Raw genomic sequence first — 20,198 nt, forward strand, 5'->3', positions numbered from 1 at the left:
CCATTCTCGAATGATACAAAGAAAACTCGAATCAGAAGATTGAGGGTTCGAGTCCCTTCGTGGTCGCCAAATTGGTAATACACCTTTTCTCACCCAACTGGTAAAGAGACCCTGTATTAGAAAACAACAGAAGCATAGATAAGCACACAGATTTTATTCGTATCATTCGCGAATGGGCTGACTTCGTCTTGTTCACAAGTTGCAAGCAAGAGAATGAGCAGCCCCTTCCTCTTTTACAGGCTTCCTTATATACAGATTTGGGTTCATTGTATCCTATGTACATCGCGTTTGTCACGTACACTAAAAGCCAGTTCTAACCGGTTTTCCCCAGTTTTGCTATTATAAGTAGCTGGTTTCCTGTTATTGTAGCAATCTTCGTGCCAATGTCATATTACTCACTTTCCTCCCCATCTTTGTGGTGACATTGACAGTTTTCCGTTTGCAAATGGATTAACAAATATGAGCTGTTATTTGCAGTTGAAAGAAAGGTCAGTACAGCAAAGCCTTCATTTCCATATATGGTATTATAGTGCGTGCCAAGCAGTAATTTCATCAGATATGTGTTCGTAGGCCACGAGCATCTAGTGTACGAAATACCTGGACCACCAGAAGGAAGGATAAATCTTTGTAGCCTCCATAGACCTGTCAAACGCGTTTGATAGGGGTGATCGAAGGATTCTATGGAATAAGCAGCATGAATGGGGGCTTGCCGATGATTTATTGAAGATCTTGATGAAACTGCACTGTTATTCAACAATCAAAATAAGATTAAATAAAGAAGGTGATTTATCCAGACATATTGAAGTAAAAAGAGGGGTACGACAGGGATGCATTTTAGCCCTGTGAATCTTTAATCTGTACGTATCTGACGCTTGGGAATATCTGGATAAATTTGGTTTCGTGTCCCCAAAAATAGGCAATCTGAGAGTACCTGGGATATCCTATGCGGATGACTTTCTGCTATTCGATGTCACAAAGAAGGGTTTACAACAACTTTTGAAGGGTTTCTCTGAGTATGCTTAAGAAAATGGGCTAAAGAACAACCCTGCGAAGACTAAGATTCTGCAATTCTCAAGAGGAAGGAAAGGGGAAACTATGTCATGGTCCTTAGAGGAGTGCAGTTTCAGATGCTCAGACCAGATGACTTATTTGGGCTTGGAAATATTTGGACGTCCATCTAGTGGAAAAATCTGGGCTGGGGTGAAAGTAAAGGCGGAAGCATTGGCAATACAACTAACAAAGCTGGATGGCAGATTTGGTAGGTTCTCGATCAAGCAGGCTGTCCAGTGTTATGGGGGAGGGGGGATTGTCCCTAAATAGATGTATGGTGGGGAAGGGTTTGGGGCCACCGTTGTTGAGGGCTTGGAGGCCCTGAAGTATTGATTTGGAGGAGGTGCTTGAAATTGGCCAATGCAATCCCGATACCAGCAATTCGGTTTGAACCTGGCTGATATCACTGAAGGCACGAGTATGCTGGAAGAAATTGTCACTACTAGCAAAAATCATTGACCCTATGGAAGACACGCTCTATGAACAACAAAAAGAAATCTCGTAATAATGAGGTCATTGGGCAAGATGGAGGACTTTCTATGTGTATTGGAAAAGGAATGTGAGAATATGTTGGGGAAGCTGGCGTTGGATATAGATCTGTCACTAAACAATCTGGGAAAAGTTAAAAAATCCCTATTTGATGAAGATTGGTGTGACACTCTGGAACGTTTCCATGCTTTACCTTCTCTGAGTCACCTATCAATGGAGCATAAGTTTCAATTTCCAAATAAATATACAAGGAATCAACTCCTTAGGTTAAGGTGCAATATATCAGATTCCAAGGAAGTTCTCTTAAGGCGAGGAATGCTAGGTGACAATGATGGAAAACGTAGGTTCTGTGGAACTGATGGGGTGGTTGAAACATGTAGATATATGGTCCTGGATTGTTTGGCCTTGGCAGAAGCAAGAAATACACATATGAGTAAATTCTGAAGTAAATGGGTGATGTTACCTGTTCATCAAGTAGGGCAAGGATGCGTCTGTATCCATAGTACAAAAGACAGACTCGAAATTGCAGCCTTCCTTAAATCCTTGGAGTTAACAAAGGGGAGTATACCTTGAAACATGCTCTGATGAGGGGCTTTAAGGAAATTGAGAAGGCAAATGGAAAGTTTAAGAGTATGGAGTATGTATTGGATGTATAATGAATTCTCTTTCTCTTTTAGATTATGGTTGTTGTACAAATTTTGAGATTTATTGGTCTATTCTTTTGTAAAGGTACTGGGCCTCATCATGAGTTGGGCGGTATCCCAGCGGTATTACCGTCGGGTTACTGCCTGTGCTAATAGCGTTACTGCCAACCGGTCCGGCGCTATCAGAGCCGGATCAAGGGTTGGGCGGTAACTGTAATTCCTCATTGGACCCAATGGGGAATTTTCGGCGCAATTAGCGCAAGCTGGGGGTAAACATGCCAGACCCAGGTTTGGGTGGACCCTTAAATGCAGCGGTAATAGCGTTGCTGCTGCATTTAAGGGCTACTGTGCAACTCGCGATGAGGCCCACTGTTTTCAGTTTGTATTGTGTTTTCTGTATGATATAGTAAAGGTTTTTCTAAAACCTAAACAATAAAAAAAAGGGTGCTTGTCAGGATGTCTTAAAAAATAATTCAGTCCACTGTTGTATCAGAAAAAGGGCTTCTCGCCCGATGCACAGTTCAAGTAAATGTTGCTTCCAACTTCCCCTCCAGGAGTTACTTATCAGTCCTTGGTCAGTCTCTCTGTCTTCATGGATAGCCTGGGACTCTGGCTTATTCTCCACACCAGACATTCAGTTTGGGTTACCCTCCAAGGAAACTTTTTGTGTTTTCTCCATCCACCTGCCTTCTGGTCTTTACCCCTCCTCGGGACATCGGGTTTCACACCCCACCTTGAGGTCTAATTTCTGTTAACCAGACTTGAAGTCATGCTGCTTTCACCTCTCCTTGGGGTTGTGTTACTTTCACCCTACCTTTTGGTTGGGTTGCTTTTGCTCTGTCGGCTTTCACCCCGCCCTGGGGTCTGGTTGTTTTCACTCCACCTTTGGGTCCGGTTTCTCGCAACCCGCCTTGTGGTCTTTTTACTCTCGCCCCGTCTTGGGTTTTGGTTGCTCTCAACCCACCTTCTGATCTGATTTGGCATTTCTGCCCTCCTCACAGCTCCCAGGTGAAACTGTGTACTCTCTTGTCTCTGCGCAGTGCTCCTCCAGGTAGGTCAACGCGCCTTCTTGGTTCCAGCTTCTTACGGCGGTTCCACCTGTGTTGGAGATGGCGCTCTCTTCCCGCTGCGTTCCTGCAGGGCTTCAGCGTTGGTTCGTTGTTGCAACCATCCATTGTTGCTAAACCATCAACCAACCAAGACCACATTCAGTAGACCTGAAATGGCCAGCCCAGAAATAGAGACTGGCCTAAACCAGGAAAATCCAAAATGGAGGGTGCACGACTGGGCTCACAAAGAGCCCACATGTGCACATCAGACATTATAGGCAAGGCTCATAGTTTCCCTAGACAAATGAAGGCCCCTAAAACAAAATGGCAGAGAGAGGAATGTAAGAAAATATATTAGTACTCCAAGGCCAATGGCTACCAAAAAGGTACATTGGACTACTAATGCAGTGAATAAGCTTGCACTCTTTGTGAAGCCAAAACTAAATTACAGCTGCCACCAGCCTACTGCCTAAAACCAATGTAGAGTGGGTGATATAATCCCCCAAGGACCAAAATAGGGTCCTTAAAAAGCGCCCATGTGACAGTAGCAGGGGGACTTCTATAGAAGTCTATCTGGCCACAAAAACTGGTTTTGCAGCCAAAAGAATAAAGAGGAAAAGCAAAAAGGGTAAAGAACTTCATTAATACTAACAACCCTTGCTCCTCACTCCTCTCCAGCATACTTCGAAAATACCTCACACGCCCTAATTAGGTCAGCCTTACTACACACAAAACACATACCCCACACATCTGCCAAAAGAACAAACTGCAGCAAACGAACAACCCAGACACTTGACTTCGCCCCTCTGGACACAATAACCCCATTGCACACAATCCCAGCACACTCAGAAAGCCGACACGCACAGATGCCAGTTTCTCCTGGTTCTGCAAGCACCAACAGAAGAGCATAACCTCTATCCTATCCCTCCTCCCTCACTAATCGACCCCACTCACTTTCTTACAGAGCCAAGTGAGCACCTGGAGACCATGCAAATGTAGTGGTGAGCGATATAAATCAACATAACAGAATATGAAAAAAATGAAATTCTGTCTTAACAGTGAGCATTGCTAGGGTCTTTGTTTATCTTGCCAATTTCTCTCAATCTCCTGGTCTGTTCACTTGCATACACCAGTCTGTCAGGGAATATTCTGCCAGGTCTGCATAATCCCAGTGTCTGACATTCCCGCTTTGCCTACTGCTCTCAATCTCTCCCAGAGTGGTGCCTTATTTGATTTTCTGGCATCTGAGTGGGATGCATGACTGTTCTTGCTGCAGCTCCCAGGCTCTGTGTCTGACATGCATGACCCCTCCACAGTTTTCTAACTCCACGCGTCTTTCCCACACACATCTGCATTGCAGGTCTATTGGGAATCCCTGTCTGTGTGAATTTTGTGTCGTTTTCTGGCTAAACTGAGCCACATGTGACTGTTGTCAGTGAAGAAAGACTCACTGGGCCTTATTATAAGTTGGGAGGCGCAGTAAAAATGCAGCGATAATACCGTTACTGCCACATTACCGTACCTCCCAACTATGAGTTTTTGCGGAAATGTGGAGGATTCACCTCCAGCTAAGAGCTGCAGGTAATTGGCCACCTTTCGGCCAATAAATTGCAATTTCGTCAAAATTACCACCAGCAGTAATCCTGCCGAAATCCCCCATGTAGTCCTAGGGACTCCAATTAATGGGGACTAATTCCGCTTGCCACCATTTGTAATCCGGTGGTAATACCACCAGACCAAGTGGAGGTAACGGTAATTCCATATGGTGCTATCTCAGCAGATTTACCGCCAAGATACCAAACTTGTAATGAGGCCAACTAATTTGTGCTGGCCTCATTGTTCCAGAGCACACTTTACTGCACATTAGTAGGTATTTTTATGGTGGTCGTGGATTACATTTCATGTGAATTATTTGGCTCTTGATAATTCCTTAATGAAGAAAGGAACACAGAGGGGAAAAGCAAACGGGTCCTCTATCATTTTGACAAAAGAAATTGTACCTGAAATGTAATAATTAGGGGGGAGTTGGTAGGTAGGGTGGGGAGCCACAAAGCGGGCAGTGTTGCCACATAACATTGCCTTTTTTCATTAATCATATGGATGGATGTACACTGTTTTTAGAATACGAAATGCTGTTTTTTAGGAACATCTTGGATTCAGTCGTGAGGGAAGTTGGCACATACCTCCTCTTTGACGAGTCCAGGAGAAGTCGCTGAAGTGGTAAGAGCGAGACCGCCAATTTCATTTATTGCTGCGTAACATTGTTCAGCTTCCTAAATGAGACAAATCACAGTAGGACTGTTCAAAAACTAAGAATGAAGAAAGGAACACAGAGGGGAAAAGCAAACGGGTCCTCTATCGTTTTGACAAAAGAAATTGTACCTGAAATGTAATAATTAGGAGGGAGTTGGTAGGTAGGATGGGGAGCCACACAGCAGGTAGTGTTGCCACATAACATTGCCTTTTTTCATTAATCATATGGATGGATGTACACTGTTTTTAGAATACGAATGCTGTTTTTTAGCAACATCTTTGATTCAGTCGTGAGGGAAGTTGGCACATACCTCCTCTTTGACGAGTCCAGGAGAAGTCGCTGAAGTGGTAAGAGCGAGACCGCCAATTTCATTTATTGCTGCGTAACATTGTTCAGCTTCCTAAATGAGACAAATCACAGTAGGAATGTTCAAAAACGAAGAATTACAATGCGTCTAAATGCACAATCTTTTACAATGTTAAATTTCATAAGAGTCTGAATAAGCACTCGTAACTCCTCGATTTTATTTGGCAAGATAAAAGCTGATGTAGTAGCCTACTGATAAGATCTGCTCTGGAACAGATGAGTCAGGAGCCACTTTGAAGGTAAGACCTTTACTTGGGTTCAACGTACAGGATCAGGATGTCAGGCACAGGCAAGTTACATAGCGGGAGAACATCCACTAGCCCTTTACTCTGGGCCAGGCTCTCTTCAACTGACATGCACAGAATCGTCAGAGGCATTCACACCACACCCTTCCACAGGCATTCATTCCACCAGGATTGGCGATGGTTGTCTCACTTTGCCCAGCTGTATGCGGATGCTAGCTTTATTGACTATAAATATGAAACACAATCCACTACAGCCTGGCAAGTAGAGTGTTCTGAAGAGTTAATTGAGGAACATATATGCAAATCTTCATCCTCCAGTGTGGCCGGTCCTGATGGCCTGTCCAATTTAATGTTTAAGGCAAATCCACAAAAATGGGCTTGTATTCTCAATACCGTATTCCAACAGATTTTACTCTGAAAGCTACCTGACTCATGGAACTCTTCTGTGATTGTGCCAATTTTAAAAAAGGCAACTGTGGAGCACCTGCTAGCTATCGCCCGATCGCACTACTTGATGCGCCTGGTAAAATCTTTTCAAGACTGGTCTTGAGAGATTTTGGCCTGTGGACTCAAACCTGTACGCAACGCGATCCCTGTCAGACATGCTTTGTTGCCGGCCTTGGAATGGCAGTCAATCTGCCAACTTTGAATGCCCTCAAAGACCACGCACAGGCAACAAAACAACCGCTGTATTTTGCCTTTGTAGACCTGCATTCGGCCTTACAGACTCAGTCTCAAGAGGCAAACTAATGTCATGATCATCTATGCTTTGCATTCAAACACTACAATAAAGGTCAGGCTGTCATGGGCAGGTCTACTGTCTGCTGTCTGCGGCCATAGCAACTTGTAGAGGGCTGAAGCAGGGTTGTATCCTTGCTTCCGCCCTCTTTAACTTCTTCATCCACAATGTGAAGTCTGCCTTTTCTCACTTAGGTTCAGACTCGTCCAAATTGAAGGGCCTTGTAGTCGGGGCCCTACGGTACACTGATGATCTTGTTCTGGTCTCAAAAACTCCTAGTGATTTGCAGATTCTTTTAACTGCTCTAAGTGCATACTTAGATGAGAATGGATTGATTATTAATCTAAAAAAAACACAAGTTGTGATCTATACGCCAAAACTAAATCATAGATTGAGAATGGACTGGAAAGTCAACAATGTTAACGTTGAAATTGTTCCCACTTACCAACAAGCTTGACTCAGCCATTTCACAGACGCGGCTCATTTTGTCTAAATATGTCACATTTTCTATTGGCCCAGCAGTCATATACTGGCGCCAAAAAGTGATGCCAACTATCTTATATGGATTAGAGTCTAAAAATATAATCTCAGAGATAACATCCTACGACTAAAGAAAAAGTATTTTTGCACAGAACTTCATGCTCATTTTTTGAGAGAATATTTGCGAGCCAGCATCATTCCTAGTGACCTGGTCGTTCGAAATACTCCTTGTCTCTTTCTAGATGAGAAGGAATAAGTGACAAATTTCAGTTACGTGGCAACCAAGTGCAGTCGTGATCTCATGGTATCAACCATGAATACTGCACTACGAATTGCCACAAATATCAAAAAAGATCTTGACCTTGAGGAAACTACCTTCTCCACTAACGCAGCAATTATCAATGCCAAGAACCTACTAATAGACATCAATAAGCAATTTGATGATTTCAAGACTGCCACCCTGAATCGCAAAACCAGGAAACTTCAAAAAGATACCAAAGAATTTAATTTGGAAGTAATTTATCCTTACATATCCGACAATTACCTAAATAATCCAAATCAGGGCCCATTACAAGGCAACCAGAAAAATCGAAGAAGAGGGGTAGCATTCTCAGGGTCCAGTAGTGGATCATCCTCTGATGACCAATCGGGACAACAACTTCGATCGCAAGGCCCACCACCAGCAAACTTTGGATACCCTGGTCCATCGCCATTTTTTCCTTTTTTAGGGGGTGGTGGGTTTGGCAACCCCCCATGGGGCCCGCCTCAATGGGGGTTCCAACCACGAGGAGGAAGAACAAATCAACGCCCCAGACGCCGCAGACAGAGATACTAAATTCATCTGAAAATCCTGATACAATTAAAATTTTTAATCTGGCCAACATTGTGTTAACAGAAGCAGAAACCTCACTGCTCACCAAAGATCTTTCTTTTGTGCCGACAGCACAGACTGACTGGTATGACTCTGAAATGGAGATCTGTACCTTCTTAAGAAAAGTCAGACTAAGAACTTTCTTCCATGACCACAATTTGGAACCAGAGCAAGCAGACGAAGACTCCGACCTACATAACCCATCATCCTTCACCCCCTCTGATGGCCAAATACCGAACGAGCTCTTAACATTTGAAAGATGCGTATTGGAAGACTTGGATCGTTTACGGAAGAAAACTAGTAGAATCAAACACAACATGTATCTAGCTGAGAAACATTAACATCGCTACAAACCAATAAAAACATCATTATTAAACCAGCGGATAAAGGCGGAGGCCTAGTGATTATGACTAGAGACCAATATAAAAACATGGTTCTGGCACTACTAGACGACCGAGAAAGCTACTCAGTACTTCGTAAAGACCCAACCTGGGAAATATCCCAAGAAATGTCTGAATCTGTGATCTTCGCACTACAGCGAAACTGGATCACGCAAAAAGAAGCGGACTACCTAATAAAACCAGCTGGCAGGACTCCGTGCTTCTACTCTTTACCTAAAATACACAAAGACCCTATTAACCCACCGGGACGACCGATAGTCTCAGGATGTGGTTCAACTATTGAACCATTATGCAAATTTGTAGGCATCTTTTTGCAACCGATAAGTACTCATACTCCAACTTACCTCCGGGACACCACCCACACAATAACTATATTTGAAGACCTAGAATTCAATCCATCGGAACTACTGCTGGTCAGCATGGACATCAAATCACTATACACAAGCATCCCACAAGAAGATGCCATTGAATGCATTAGGGAATGGCTCACTTTGAACCCTCCGAAGACCAGAACCCCAGCGAATTTCATTGTTGAAATTATGACCATTGCGCTCCGTCGAAATTTCTTTAACTTTGACAACACTACATACTTACAAACGAAAGGCACTGCCATGGGTGCAGCCTTCGCGCCCAGCTTGGCTATCTTGTTCATGGCCAAATTTAAGAATGATTTTGTATTCTCCAACCTCAACAACTGGCAAACCTGCATTAGCCATTGGTACCGTTACATCGAAGATGTTATTTTTATCTGGACCGGTAACCCATCTGAACTCACTAATTTCTGGACCTGGCTTAATTCTTGCAACCCAAATATCCAGTTTACAATTGACCAAAGTAATTCTGAAATAAAATTTCTGGATCTATCAATTCGCTTCAAGGATGGGACACTAATGTGTGATCTATATCGCAAATCAACAGCTCGCAATACCCTACTACATTTTACCCGCAACCATCCGGAATACACAAAAAACAATTTACCTTATGGACAATATCTACGAATACGTCGAAACTGTTCCTCTCCAGATGACTACATGCAACATTCACAGAGCTTGACCACACGCCTAAAAGCACAAGGCTATCCAAACAAACAACCAGATCAAGCCAATAAAAGAGCCCGCAACTGCAACCGCCAAACCCTTTTACAATTACAACGAGAGAACGCAGGCTCGACGGATACACAGCTCACCTGCGTAGTCACTTTTTGAGCCCAGTCCTCAAGAATCAAACAGATTATCAACAAGCACTGGCACATTGCTCGTCTGAATTTACCTGAGGACCCTGCTCCTAGATTTGCCTATAAACGAAGAAAAAACCTAAAAGAACATCTCGTCCATTCACTGTTCCAACCGGTCCCAAGTGCGACCCGCACTCTCAGACCCCTACAAGGCTACAATCCCTGTGGAAACTGTATTGCTTGCAAATTTACCAAAAAAATGAGCTTCTTCCAAATAGGCACACGAAAAGGGACACTTAGGGACTTGACAAACTGCAAAAGCCAAAATGTAGTTTATTGCACACAGTGTCCCTGTGGCCTGAGATACATTGGTCAAACAACACGAGCAATAAACATCAGAATTTCGGAACACAGGTCAAAAATCCGATGCAAAAATTTGACAGCGCCCGTGGTTGAACATTTTCTGTCTGAGAAACATACCCCTGATAACATCTTGTGGTGGGTGATTGAAAAAGTGAAAGGAGGACCTGACATCCACCATAGCCTCTTGAAGAAGGAAGCACGATGGATCCATAGGCTGGACACATATCATCATGGCCTGAATGACATTTTTCAACCTCTGACACAATGACTATTGATGCTGGCTCAGATACTCTCTCAACACTATGCATCACAACACTATGTCATGATCAACCTGATCGCGGCCCCCTAGGGTGCACGGTAGCGACATAGTCCCATATACACAATTTCTTTCCAATGAGCCACAACAGGCAATCTGGTGAGATGCATCAGGCACGTCCTGACTATTAGAACATGGAACCAAATAGCACTGCTGCCTTCAGTTACGTATGGCCACTCACAACAACCTCCACTTTGAGCTTATTAGGTTCTACTTCTCCCCACTTACCGCCAAAGTTCTTGCGTGACATCCACGCCGGGTGGAACATTGATCGACCCCCCCTATGTTGCTCCAACCAACCCATACCCATTTTCGACCAAGTTCAACAAAGGAGGGGCATGCGCGCCTACCAATAAGGGGCCTGGCAATAATAATAAAAAAGAGGTGGGCGCGCATGCGTGGCGCCCCCAGCAACAAGCTTCACGCTCGTCCCATCCGACGGGTGGTTTCTCCTTCCGCATTCCTGGCGATCCATTCACAGCGAAGACAGCGACGACCAACACCAGGCTTGTTAATAGAGGCTAGCGTGCATGCGTGGCGTCCTCAGAAACAAGCTATACGTTCGTCCCACTTGACGGGTGGCTTTCTTCTTCCGCATTCTTGGCGATTCACTCGCAGCGGAGACAGAGCCGACTCCTGCAGCGGCACACCGTGACCCAGCGTCCGCACAACAAGGTGAGCCTGGAGCCGCTGGTCTATGCGCGCATACGTGGCTGCCTGGCACCTTTGGCACAGCCCACGTGTGCGCGCCGGACCACGCGCTCCCCCCTCGCACCGGGCTATCCCCAGAGCATTGTATATACATCTACCTAAAAAATGCAACGAACCAGGATGGGGGTACCCTTTTAGGCACTAATCTGGTATATCCTCAAATATTGATATAACACTGGATACTCACTTTCCCTCTGCTTGCTTGCCACACGATTGCACCTAGACCTCAGTGATCGATATCAGTAGCACCAATCCCTAAACATCATATTGGTATTACTTCTGGGGTCACATGCCTCCCGTGGCTCACCGCCTCCAAACTGCACATAAACACACTGTAATGCCACCAGGCACTGAGCCTGTAAATATACAAGACCAGTTCTTAACTTGCACTTAAATTCTTTTCCTGTACCGCTTGCACCTAAGCATGATAGCGGTCTCTGTGCTTTATTCACCTTGTGACTTTTGGAGCAGTAATTAAACTACTAGCTCCTCATTTTTCAAAACGGTCTTTCCGTATGACCTGTTCACTTTCCACAGCCTCGAGACCACCCTTGAATATTCTGCATTTACTGGGAAGTTCATCAATCCTGACCTGGCACCTGCATTTCTGGGTCCCACCACTTGATGGTTTCCGTTTTTCCAAAGCGTGGCTACACCGGCAAGCAAGTTTACAAACCGGTCGCTATGAGAACAAACCTAGTCTCAACATGAGTCCCATTTATTGGGACTCCCACAGTACTATACCCACTCATACTATACCAATGTCATCCCCTACAGGGTCCTGATTATGAGCCCTGATGAAGGCGGACTTCACATCTACCCATTACCGCCGAAACGTGATAACTACAGGGAACAGTAACACACCTGTATACTAGCCAGTTGGAATCCTTGTTACCAACCAGCTCCTGATCACGTCGGCTAATGATCGGATATCTTGCGTCAAAAGACCCTGCATCATTCATTGACTTTCCAACTAAATGCACCAAATATAGGAAACGCATGATGCGAAGAACTCATTAGTAAAATCGCACATGCACTTACAATTTATCTTCCACTCCTCGAACCGAACTTGAAGCATCATTCCCTTTGAGTTGTTGGATTTGACTTTTCCTAAAGATGTTAATTGCTTATATAATTTTTCACAACTTGTTTCACAATGTGCTGTCTAATTTTTGAATGTTAATAACCAGTCAGAATGACTTAATATTTTGTATTGTTTGCATTCACATGTCTTAGCTTGTCACTTTATACAGCAGTAAAGACCTTTTACTTATTGTTTGCAACGCTTTACTTACTTTCAACAATCTATTTGTTTAAAAAAAAAATTATTTCTTTAGTAATTTAGACATAACGTCTTGAATGTGTGGTTATACGTACCTAGCGGCTGATTCATTTAGTGATTGCTAGAATTATGCAACCCATATCCTTTTCTCTTTAAGCAATTCAAGAGAAGAGGCCATACAATTGAATTGACCTGTTCCTCCTATATTTTTGTGGTTACCACAAATCAGTAAAGGTACATCTCTTGTTTCATAGCCTAAAAATATAATCTCAACAGTGTTTCTGAATAAATTAGAGGCTACATTTTGGAGGTGTATTCTACGCCTTCCAGTATGCATACCTGGACTGTGGCTACGACATGAGCTGGGCCTGACCTCACTGTTGTCCGTCTATGAGTGGCGCCTGTGTGCTCTATTCCGAAAATGTTTAGTACACACTAGTAATGTGTGTACTAATAGCATGCCTATCTGATTATCTGATCATATGCTATTATCTGCCCATTCTTTTGTGCAAATGTGGACAGCATGTATCTTCAAAATAATAGCAAAGGCGGATGTAACAATTGACATTTTGGTGAACAATCCGGACCGTGCAAGAGACAAAATTCATAGAGCAGATTGGATAAAGACTAGAACTAAATATCTTACATATAAGGATTTTAAGTCCTATGGATTTGAACAAAAAGGTTGTAATGTACTGGAAGCATACCTGAGCAGGGCTCCTTCTCCATCTTTGAGATCAGTAATTCTTCGCGTTCGCTTTAAACTATATCTTACACGAGAGATCCTGGTAAGAAGGAAACTTATTGACCCAAAAGAGATCTATTGTAGATACTGTGGGGACCTTAACATGAAAGAAACGTTGAAAGATATTATTGTAGATTGTCCGGCGCACACTGACCTGAGACTAAGATCTTTCAGTCGACATTTAATGTATTTTGGACCAATGCCCCCTGAAAATCGATGGCCTGCAATTCTGGAGATCAATGTAATGAGTATAAGAATAGCCACTTTTAATTTTCTGAATGCACTGGAATTGGGTGTGACCAATGATACTGAGGCAAACTTAAAAAGCCAAAGCTTGTTACATGATGTTGCATCACATGCAAAGCAGGTGATTTAATTAGATGGGTGTGTTGTGCCGACTATTGATAGATTGACCTTAGTTCAACACCACTGTACACCCAATGCTGTTGTTTTATTATACTTTATCGTGTGAATCGTTTCACTGGCTCAAATTATTGCTATTGTTTTGTGATTCTTTTTATTCTTGTTTTATTTTTGTTTTACTCCTGTTGTATGTTTGCCTGTTCTTTTATTACCTCATACTTATTGTTATATAAGTATTTTGTCTTGTTTTAACCTATATGTATCATTGATTCGGTTTTTCAATGCTTTCGTTTTCGTCATTTTCTATGGATGTAATGTAATTTGTTTTGAAAAAGTTGAGTTTACTCAGCTAAAATCAAATTAATTTTTTTTTTACAAAAATTAAAAAAACGACTCAGTCAGGTCCACCAAACCAGAACTCAAACTTAACCACACGTCACAGCCCCACAAGGACACTGTACCACAAAACACACGCCCACTAAAGGTTTCAGATGAAATCTAGTTGCCATTACACAATATCCGAATTCATCAAAGGGTACCATTACCAATTCAATGGACATAACACCGCCCCAAGTGGATGGTGCATGCAAAATATCTAAGCAAATAGCAGGCGCCACATGACAGAACTCTAATCTCAAGAAGACGCTATTATTGCTTGTGAGAGTGCATATTCAGCTCCTTAAAAAATGCCAAGATCTCAGGATCAAGTTCCTCCAACACTGTCATAAATGTGTCTCCTAAGTTGATGCCACACGAGCAACAGTAGCCCCATTTCTCCTCCAAATGAGTGTATAACTCTTGGCGTGCTGAAGTGCAATCCTCATAAAGCCAAGCCCAAGTACCTCAGGATGTCTGAGCACTGCAGCGTCTGCTCCTTATTTTCACTCAGGCCCACTTCCATCACTGATAGCTTCACTGGAAGCTATCAGCTTGCTATCGGCCCAGGCTCACAGGAGGATAACATTTTACACTGTTTCTTCGTGGCACTCAAGTGCCCTTCCACAGAAGAAATTATTTTCCTGCTTGTAAAGTCAGCGCTCTGTATATTAGAGGAATGGACCTCTCCATCACATTTGCGCGACACGGCCGTTGGACTTAGGGCTGACGTCATCATTCGCTACTGAACTTTGTAAAGCGTGGAGCTGCCGCTCCACAACAATGCCACTTTACCAACTCACAACCAAATCCCTTTCGAGGCCCTGCGGCACACACAAAAATCCAGAAATGACAGCGCCAACACCGCAGTACCACCCGGAGCTGCCTACTTCATCAATGTCCATGGCTCCAGGCTGGCACCATTGGTAAGTCGCTCGCAGTCAGTGCACAGCCATTATACAGCTTCCACACCAGTCACTTTTTCTTTTTCTTTCTAATCACAAGCTCAACATGTGCACATAATACACGGGTCGGGTCTACTATTGCACAAAACCCAGGATAATGCTTCCTGCCATGCCTCTCAAAATGTTGCTGAAGTTATGCTTAAATAGTCTCCGCCAGGCGAGGTTTAATAACTAACCCAGCTGCCTCCAATGTCTGTCCCAGGCCCACTGGCCACCTTGGTGATGCCCTGCACATACAGGATGGCTCTCCCTCCCAGGCTAGAAACCACCAAAAGGGTCTTTCCCATGCCTTTTTCAGCCTCCTCAGGCCCCAGTTTTCTCACGGGTCCTCTGATTGCCTCTAGCAGTTGTGCTCCCGCCCCTGCTGCCCCCTAGCTGCCTCTTCCTTGCTGCTATGCTCTACACAGGGTCAGCTCAACTTGGGGCCGGGGGGCAGTGGCGATCCCCTCATCCTCTGGTTACAGTACTGTAGCTCTGCTCTGTGTTCAGCTCACTCTTACTCTGTCCTTCTCTTCTTCACTTTAGGCCTTGTCCATAGGTTCTTCAGTTTCCTCGTCACCATTGATAAGATCTGCTCTGGGATAGATGAGTCAGGAGCCACTCTGAAGGTAAGACCTTCACTTAGGTTCAAGGTACAGGTTCAGGATGACATGTACAGGTAAGTTACATAGAGGGAGAACATCCACCAGCCCCCTTACTCTGGGCCAGGCTCTCTTCAACTGACATACACAGAATCTCCAGGGGCATTCACACCACAACATTCCACAGGCATTCTATCAAGCAAGCATTCATGCAGGACCAAGGCAGGGAAAGACAAGACATAACACCTACCTGCACAAAACCCATGCACTGGAGAGTTGTGCGAGCATGATGGGAGATCAAAAGTGAATAATATCAACAACTGCCTCTGAGTTCAAAGTGTTAAGGTGTATGGTTAAACCATGTCCCATGAGTCTCAGTACATAAGGGGGCAGAGAGTTTCCACAACCTGGGGGGGTTAGGCCACATGTCTCCACGGACCGTTGAGCTGGGAATACAATTCTTGCAGGAGGGCAGCTCCGTCTGGTTTCCGGTCCAATTCTTCCCCTGAAACAGGACTAAAAAAATGCATCCCTTTCTTCATTTAATAGCCTCTGGCAGATGCACAAGCGGTGCAGGGGGCATCTAACGATTAAATGCATAGGGGAATATTGTCCCATTAGTCTCAATTCAGTAGACCAAAGCCCTTATAAGGACCTGCATGCCAACGATTTGACGTTCACAAGGAATGACAATGTCACGGATAGCGATTCATTATGGGCAAAGCATAGCCCTAACCCCCATCTTCTGCTTCCAATGTGATCCCCGCGAGCTTAAACACCCCCTGGCTTAGTTGAGGTTGGAGGTTTGTTAGTGGAGCATTTGACCTTTCACTCCCAAATTCACCATTTGTATTCAAGAATGTATTATATTATTTTCTTTTAACATCTGCATGGTAATTGAGAATGCATATATAACAAGAAATACTTTCTCCGTCCGCCTCTGGTTTATCACTGGGTAGCCGTTTCCCTAAGTGACCACAGGTTCTCTACATTTATTAAATAGGCAACGTTCAGCTCCGTGTTCATAGAAGCTATTTTCCTCAAGACCTTTTTAGTGAAGCAGGCCCTGCTGTAATGTGTGCATGCGCCCTTTTGCCACAGCAGACGCTCTTTTGCTGCAGTTAGGCCGTGTGGAGGATAGAGGAAGCTCGACACGAGGGGGTGGGGGGCGAGAAGCTGAGCTGGGGCAGGGCACCGTGAACCTCTAAGGTAAGGACAAGTCGTTGTGGGTGGGAGTTACTTGCATCTCTGCCTCACCACACACAGAGGGAGATTGAGATGGCGGTGGTGTCCCACGCATAAGAGGACAAATAGCACAGAAGGAGTAGCGAGAATCCCAGGGAACGCGCTGAGCAACAGGAGGCCTGGGTGGTCCCTGCCTTAGCCGCAGCGCACAACAGGCCACGGAAGGACCCTGATAAAGCAGTTGGGGACATCAGAGGCAGAAAGGGGATGCCAGGTAACAGGAAAGGGAAGGAGAGAGGGGACCCGAGATGAGAGAAGGACAGGAAATGAGTAAGGAGGGAAAGCTTGCCCATCACACAAAATCAGTTTATAAACGCAGCACACCCCGGCAAGCACCCTCTTTTCCAAGCCATCCATTGTGAGGCTGAGACGAAGTATTTATTTATTTATTTATTTGCATTTGTTAAGCGCACAGCAGACCGAAGGCATCGTGGCGCTAGTTACATTGTTGCTTATACTTAGTTACATACAGTTCAGGTCCGTAGGTGTTACATTGGACTCAGGTATTTTTACATGCATACATACATTAGGTGGAAGGTGGGTGAGTGCGCATGGTTAGTTGAAGAGGGCAGTTTAAGTTTTTTTCGGAAGGAAGGGAGGGATGTTTCTGCTCTGAGGTCAGTGGGGAGGGAATTCCACAGCTGAGGTGCGAGGAAGGGGAAGCCTATGCCTCCTGCCTTGGTCCTATTAATGCGGGGTATGGTGAGTTGATTAGTGTATTGTTGTCTGGTCGGTCTGGTGGATTGAGATCTTTGTAGTGTGTCGGATAGGTAAGAGGGTGCTGTGAGGTTGATACATTTATGGGTGGTTGTAAGAATTTTCAAGGAGATGCGGTCCTTGACTGGGAGCCAGTGAACTGTCTTCCTGGCTTGCGTGATATGGTCTCTTTTGGGTATGCTAAGGGAAGCTCTAAGGGAGTTGTTTTGTGTTGTTTGGAGCCTGGACAGGTTTTTTTTGGAAGTGCCGGCTAAGAGAGCATTACAGTAGTCTAGTTTGGCTCCTGTGGTTGCTCTAGCGATGGAGAGGCAGTTATCCTTGGTTAGGAATGGTTTTATTGCATTGATGAGTTTAGTACTCAGTGCGGATGCTGATACTATGGCGCTAACTTGCTTGTCCATAGTAAGGGTAGCATCTATGTGAACCCCAAGTGTTTTTACTGAAGATAATACTGGGATGATGAAGTTGTCTATGTTGAAATTGATGTACAGTGGGTTAAGGTTGGAGTGTGTGGATTTTTGGCCTAGAATAAGAATTTCGGTCTTGTCTCCGTTCAGACAGAGTCCGTTTGTAGCCATCCATGCTTGTATGGTGGAGTAAATTTGTTGTAGGGTGGTGGCGTCCTGATGGTAGTGCCCTGTAAGGGTAAGGAGGACCTGTGTGTCGTCGGCGTAATTTTTGTATGTAATCCCAAGTTCGTCCAATTATTCAAGTGGGGTTTGTTTAAGACGTTATAGAGCGTGGGGGCAGTACATGAGCCTTGTGGGACACCGCAGTGGATGACGGAAGGTGCAGCATGGGCTGTGTTAGAGAATACTTTCATAGCTCTACCCTCTAGAAAGGAGGTCACCCATGATGCTCCGTCCTTAGAGAAGTGGGCTGCATGCGTAAGAGGATTGGTGAGTGTGGTATGATCTACCAAGTCAAAGGCTGCTGAGAGGTCGAGGAGGAGGAGGAGAGCGGGCTTACCTTTGTCAAAGATGTTAGTGATTTCATTTTTTTAGGTCTAGAAGGGCAGTTTCGGTTCCGTGTCCCTTGCGGAACACAGATTGTTTTTTTCCTAGGATAGCGTTTGATTCAAGGTAAAGTTGAATCTGTTTATGGGCGGCCTTGTCTAGTAGTTTCAGGAGAAATTGAACTGTTTTTATGGGTCGGTAGTTATTGGGGTTGGCGGGGTCTAACATAGCTTTTTTTAAAAGAGGGCGCACCCATGCCTCTTTAAGGCTCTCTGGGACTATGCCCGTTATGAATGAGGCATTGATGAATGCTGTGAGAAGAGGTGCAAGCTGTTCTGCGCAGTCCTTGATGATTTTTGGGGGGCACACATCAACCTTGCATTGTGAAGGTTAGAGGTGTCTGAGGGTGTCAATGACATCACTTTCAGAGATTTCAGTGAATGAGAATTTGGCATTGTTGCTTATTTTTACATTTGATTTCCTTTGTACATGAGGGCTTTGCTTAGGTAAGGTTTTGTAGTGGTGGGATATCTTGTTTTGGAGGAGGCTTATTTTAGCAAGCATATCTGATTGTATGCCTGTGCACCATGCTTCGTCTTTGATGATCTCATCAGGGCAAGTGGGTGGTACAGTTAATTCTTTAAAGATACTGAAGAGTTCTTTGTAGTGGGAGTTGGCAGAGGAGATGCAGAGGTTGTAGGCTTCGGATTTAGTGATGAAGATAGCATCTTTATATTTTTGGGCTACAGCTTTGAAGTTATCTTTTGTGGTGTCACAAGGATTGCATTGCCATTCTTTGAGCGCCTGGCGCTTGTTCTTACGCAGTGTCTGAAGTTCTTCTGTGAACCAGGAGTGGAAGGATTTTTTCTCTTTTTTGTTTTCTAGTGGGGCAATGGTGTTCACAGCCCTAGTAATGGTGTCTTTGAATATTTCTGCCAGGATGTTGGGGTCTGAGAGAAGGGGGGCGCTAGGCATGGCAGATTGAGATGTGTGCTGAGGTTATCTGCAGTGAGTTTTTTGGCACTTCTGGCTACGGTTGCCGGAGCAGTGGTAGGCACTTTAGTGTGTGTTGGGACTGGGATATCGAATTGGAGATAGTTGTGGTCTGTCCATGGGAGGCTGATATTGGAGGTGATGGAAGTGTTACAATTGTGGTCTATGATCCACTCTAGGATGTGCCCTTTTGCGTGGGTAGGCAAAGTGATTTTTTGTGTGAAACCTAGGTCGTGGAGGTCTTTGGCTAGGGAAGTAGCGGTTTTGGCCTTGGGGTCATTGAATCCTAGGTTGAGGTCTCCTATGAGTAGTGATTTAGTAGATTTCTTAATATTGTTACCTAGGAGGTGATTGACTTGACCTATGAAGTTGGCAGAGGGGCCAGGTGGTCGGTATATGATACAAATATTTATTGTAATGTTTGACAAAAGTGCTAGTTTGACTGATAGAGTGTCACCATTTCCTTCCTCTTGGTGTGGTATGGTTCTGATGGATAGAGTTTCTTTGTAAATAAGGGCCACCCCCCCTCCGAGTTTGCCATCCTATCTTGTCTAAGGATGGCATATCATAGCGGTAGTGCTAACTTGATAGCTGGGCCGGAGGCTTCATTCAGCCAGGTCTCAGTGATAGCGAGAATGTCTAAGTCTTGGGTGGTCATTAAGTCATTAACTTCTAGGGCGTGGGCATGGAGAGAGCGTACATTGATTAGGGCGTATTTGTATGGTGTGGGGCACAGGTTCTTTATCGGTATGGAAGGAGTGTCTGACTTATGTGATGCTGTACGTGGAGTGTAGGAATTGTTGCTAGATGAGGCATGCTGTGTG

At 44.5% G+C, this 20,198-nt stretch overlaps 1 protein-coding gene across 2 annotated transcripts in view; it reads right to left on the reverse strand.

Annotated features, from left to right (window-relative positions):
• LOC138526876 (uncharacterized) overlaps positions 1-20,198 on the reverse strand; it is a 1,504,711-nt gene that overhangs the window by 215,959 nt on the left and 1,268,554 nt on the right. The window contains exons 18-19 of one of the 2 annotated variants that reach the window (XM_069637652.1): positions 5,797-5,886; positions 5,416-5,505 (exon numbers count right to left, since the gene is read on the reverse strand). In XM_069637652.1, the coding sequence (XP_069493753.1) occupies positions 5,416-5,505; positions 5,797-5,886 (180 nt within the window). The remainder of the gene's footprint in view (positions 1-5,415; positions 5,506-5,796; positions 5,887-20,198) is intronic. The other variant, XM_069637661.1, reaches the window with a different exon arrangement.

Source organism: Ambystoma mexicanum, chromosome 1q (genome assembly GCF_040938575.1).
Source record: "Ambystoma mexicanum isolate Mex_15411 chromosome 1q, UKY_AmexF1_1, whole genome shotgun sequence".
Taxonomy (NCBI): Eukaryota; Metazoa; Chordata; class Amphibia; order Caudata; family Ambystomatidae; genus Ambystoma; species Ambystoma mexicanum.